Raw genomic sequence first — 5,000 nt, forward strand, 5'->3', positions numbered from 1 at the left:
ATTTATAAACGAACACAGGTTCATGTCAGCCACCATAGCATCAGAGGTATATCAGTTCAGTTGTATACCGCAATAGACAAGTTTGTATCTTGTATCGAAACAAGTTAAGTCTAGCTAGAAAGGTTTGTTTACATATAGGAACAAAGTTACTACCTTTGCTCAATATAATTATGCAGAATAATAAGGAATGAAAGGAATGCTCACACACAACTTTATTAAAAATGTTTAGGGCGAAATAAGATGCGCAAAACAATTAATCATTTATTGTCAAACAATAAATAAAAATTCAGCATGCATTTCATAATAATATAAAAATGCAAGGGAAATAGAATTTACCAACAAAAATTTTTGCCACTCAAATGAAAATTTAATAAATTTTCTAATGTCTTTCTGAGAACTCTGTCTATTTACACTTGTGTAAAAAACACACGGCACTTAGTGTTCAGTCTATGTTTCATCACCTTTGTACACTGGAACAGTCCATAATGTGCCAACATGTACACCTTTTAGAATTACAGTCCCACATAATTCACTGTACCTCTCAGCACTAAGCGACAGGTTTTAGCACACTACCTGCCGCCACCACGAATCGTTTTAATTCTTGCACTTGCTTCGCGTAGTGTTTTAAAAACACTCTTGATGACTTCCATCCAGTAAACGAGCGAAGGCTCTCGAAATCCATGAGCTGGAAAAAGTTTAACGAAGAAGCAACTTTCCTAGGATCATGACCTGCGGGTATACTGTCAGGATCCGCTCTGCGAATGAAGTAGGTGATCTTCGCCCTTAGTTGTTTCAGGGATAAGTTTGAGCCTGATGTTTCTCCTTTAAAGAGCTGTCCTCCCCTGAAGTCTGAAGTTCTGCAAAGATAGACCTTTAGACTGTCCACTGGACACAGCGAGACATCTTCCTTCAGAGAGCAGATTCTCCAGGGACCCCACCTCTTAGTGGGTAGCCCATTCTTGGCGAGAAACATTGGGTCGGGAAAGAGATTTAGCTCTCCTGTTTCAGCAAACTGGATATGGCCTTCTTCCCGAGAAAGGGCCACTATCTCACTAACTCTAGCCCCTGAGGCTAGAGCAAACAAGAATATAACTTTTTGAGTCAAATCTTTCAAAGAGCAATTATCGTTGTTCAAACTTGAAGCAAAATGTAGTACCTTATCCAAAGACCATGAGATGGGCCTTGGAGGTGCTGCAGGCTTAAGCTTAGCACAAGCCTTAGGGATTTTGTTAAAAATCTCATTAGACAAGTCTACTTGGAAAGCATAAAGCAAGGGTCTAGTCAAGGCAGATTTACACGTAGTTATTGTGTTCGCTGCTAAACCTTGTTCATGAAGGTAAATAAAAAAAGACAAGCAGAGATCCGTCGAGATTTCCTTTGGGTTTCTTGCCTTGACAAAGGCCACCCACTTCTTCCAAGATGACTCGCATTGCCTTCTGGTAGATTTTGACTTATATTCCTCTAAGAAGTCTATACTCTCTTTCGAGATCCCAAACCTTTTCTTTACTGCTAGGGAGAGAAAATCATGAGATGAAGGTCTTGGGTTTTCTGTAATGAAGCGAGACAGTCGACTTCTGTACTTGTTGAGACAGAACTGGGTCCAGCAGGGGAATCAGCCTCGGTTGTAATTCCAATATTAAAGGGAACCAGTTGCTCCGGGGCCACTTGGGAGCCACTAGGGCTGCTGTTCCTTGAAAAGATCTCAGCTTGTTGAGAACCTTCATCAGCAGGTTAGATGGAGGGAACAGATAAATCCTGGTCCATTTGTTCCAGTCGATGGACATGGCGTCCACTGCTTCCGCTAGAGGGTCCTCGTACGGGGCCACGTATCGAGGAAGTTTCTTGTTGTCGCTCATCACGAAGAGGTCGATCTGCAGTTCCTGGACTTGATGTAAGATGAAAGAGAATGATCTTGCGTCCAGGGACCATTCTGACTCTATCGGAGTTATCCTGGATAGAGCGTCCGCTGTCACATTGCGGAACCTTTGAAGGTGAACTGCTGATAAGTGCCATCTCTTCTTTTCCGCTAAACGGAAGATGGCGAACATAACTTGGTTGAGTTGAGGTGATATCGAGCCTTGACGATTCAGACATTTCATTGCCACCTCGCTGTCTAGAATCAGTCTTATGTGGACTGAAGGGCGAGGGGATAACTTCTTCAGTGTGAGAAAGACTGCCATGGCCTCCAAAATGTTGATATGGAAGGTCTTAAATAGAGACGACCGAGTTCCTTGAACTTTCCGTTGATGAGAGTGACCTCCCCATCCTTCCAATGATGCATCCGTGTGAATGATGACTGAGGGTGGAGGCGGTTGCAGAGGTGTTGACCTCTTGAAGTTCTTGGCCTCCGACCATGGCTTGAGAAATAATCGTAGTCGAATTGGTATTGGTCTTGTTAAATCTCTTCTAGCATTTGATTCATATCTTCTCCAGACTCCTGACGCATCTTTTAGCTGTCCTCTTAGTACTGGGTCTGTCACTGATGCAAACTGAAGGGAGCCCAGCACTCTCTCCTGTTGGCGTCTTGAAATCCTGTTGGATTTTAGAAGTCTCTTGACAGATCCCGCTATCTCTCTCCTCTTCTTTAATGGAATGGAGAGGCAATGTGACTCTAAGTCCCAATGCATGCCTAGCCATTGAAACTTCTGAGCTGGAGATAGTCGAAACTTTTTGGTGTTGATCTTGAATCCTAGATGTTCCAGGAACTGGATCACTTTTTTGGATGCTTGCATGCATTTCAACTCGAATGCTGCCCACACCAGCCAATCGTCCAGATAGTATACCACTTGGACACCTTGTAGGCGTAGTTGTTGAACGACTGCTTCTGCAAGCTTCATGAAGATCCTTGGGGCTATGTTTAGTGCGAAGGGCATGGCTCTGAAAGCGTACTTTATTTTTTGTAGCCTGAATCCTAGGTAGGAGGAGAGTTGGCGATTGATTGGAATGTGCCAATAGGCATCTGCCATGGGCAACAGGACCCTTATGTGTTGAAGGGTTAGCATCTTGAACTCGTCATTCTCTATGAACTTGTTGAGTGGCGACAAATCCAGAATGATTCTGAGTTTGTCTGAGTCCTTCTTGGGAGCACAAAACAACCATCCTTGGAATTTGATGGACATTGTCCTCTTCATCACCCGTTTGCTCAAGAGCTCTCGGGTTTATTCTTCCAGAATGGGGGTGAAGTGTTGGAAGAATTGAGGAAATGATGGTGGAGCTGTCTTCCAGCTCCAACCTAGTCCGTTCTTGATTAGGCTGTGGGCCCAGGGATCAAAGGTCCAACGATCCCGGAAGAGTCGGAGTCTTCCTCCTACCGGAAGCATTTCATTGCTTCTGGTTTCCGGAGGGCTTGCCTCCTTGACCGCATACTCCCCTACCCCCTCTTCCTCTCGAGGGACGTCTAGAGGAATCTCTACTTGACCCTCTACCTTTAGGGCGAAAGGTAGTGGTCTGCCTCTCATAGGCGGGAGTAAAGGCTGGTGACTGAGTCACCACCTGCTGGGGTACCATCTGGTAGGTGGGTTGGGGCTGTGCCACCATCTGTGGCACCGCGGTCATGGGAAGTTGTTCTTGTTGTCTAGCAGGGCGAGGTGACACTCTTGGCCTCTTTGTCTTCCTTTTCGGTTGGGGACCCTCATCCGGAGAAGACTTCCTCTTAGCCGACATGCCCCACTTCTGGAGAATATTTCTATTCTCAGTGGCAGCCTTGTCGACTATTTCTTTGACCACTTCATTTGGGAAGAGGTCTTTCCCCTAGATATTGGAAGATATTAACTTCCTGGGTTCGTGTTTAACCGCAGCCGAGGCAAACACGAACTCTCTACAAGCACTTCTAGCCCTAACAAAGCTATAGAAGTCTTTAGTTAGGGTTGCCAAGTGTGTTTTGGCTATGACCATGAACATATCCAGGGACCTCTGTTCACTGGCCTTTGCCTCCAGGGTCACCTGGAGGGACAGAGAGGCAGCAAGCCTCTCCATTGTATCCTGTTCCCTACGTAGGAGAAACTCAGACAACTTGGGGAGGTTTTCGCTGAACTGACGTCCAGCGATATCAGCCTCCAACTTCCCGACTGAGAAGGTAAGCTAAATATCCTTCTAGTCCTTGTGATCCGTTGGCAGGGCTAGGGAAAGGGGCCTACACTCCTCCAGTGTAGGGCAAGGTTTCCCAGCTTCCACTGCCTTAATCACTGCCTTAAACACTTTTTCAGCAAAGGGGAAGGTCATAGTTGCTGGAGCAAGAAAAGAGGGATGTTTCTTGCTCAGGGCCGGCACCTTACAATTGGTGAAGCCCCTGTCCTTCAAACTGCTGGTTAGCAAAACCTAAGCCTTCGCATGGTCAAGCACTATGACCTTCTTAGGCTCGGTTTCCTCCTTGGATACAGGTTCCGCCCTTCAGACGAACGAAGCAATCTGGATAGGACTCAAAGCTGGGCCAGAACTCAATGTCCTCGATAAGGACAGCTCCCAGCTTCTCTGAAATAAAGATCTTACCGTTCGTAATTGGCATGTACTTGGCATGCCTCCACAGGTTTACCTCGGAGCACGAGGGAAGATTCTTTACGTTGAGTCTCCTATGAGACCCACGCACCGCTGCAAGCTCATGAATCTCCTTTCTTAGCGCAGCTTCCCTTTCTTCGGTCTTCTTCCGAAACATCTCCATCATCGCTTTGATGGCAGACAGGGTGTCGTCCAACTTTTCAGGTTGAGGAGCGGAGGACGAAGAGGGCACCGGTTCTGGGGCAGTAACCGACGAAACAGAGACTGTTTCGACTTCATCCTCTTCCGTCTCTGGAGCCAACGTTGACTCCTCATCTCGACCTTCTGCCAGAAGGTCCTTTTCGGTGTCCTCTGACACCTCTGACATCCTCTCATCATCTAGATGGATGTCCTTCATCACATCCGAGACATCCGTATCCACGGCTATCTGGATGCAAGGGATCTCAGGGTGAGGATGAGGAATAACAGCATCTGCAGATGCTTTGGGGATTAGACAGGCCCTCATA

The 5,000-nt window shown here is 46.3% G+C and overlaps 1 protein-coding gene across 1 annotated transcript in view; it reads right to left on the bottom strand.

The window, feature by feature from the left end:
- LOC137618319 (dynein axonemal heavy chain 5-like) overlaps positions 1 to 5,000 on the bottom strand; it is a 328,916-nt gene that overhangs the window by 240,175 nt on the left and 83,741 nt on the right. The window contains exon 17 of the mRNA XM_068348490.1: positions 4,489 to 4,815. Coding sequence (XP_068204591.1) covers positions 4,489 to 4,815 — 327 coding nt within the window. The remainder of the gene's footprint in view (positions 1 to 4,488; positions 4,816 to 5,000) is intronic.

This window comes from Palaemon carinicauda, chromosome 2, assembly GCF_036898095.1.
Source record: "Palaemon carinicauda isolate YSFRI2023 chromosome 2, ASM3689809v2, whole genome shotgun sequence".
In the NCBI taxonomy this organism is placed as follows: domain Eukaryota; kingdom Metazoa; phylum Arthropoda; class Malacostraca; order Decapoda; family Palaemonidae; genus Palaemon; species Palaemon carinicauda.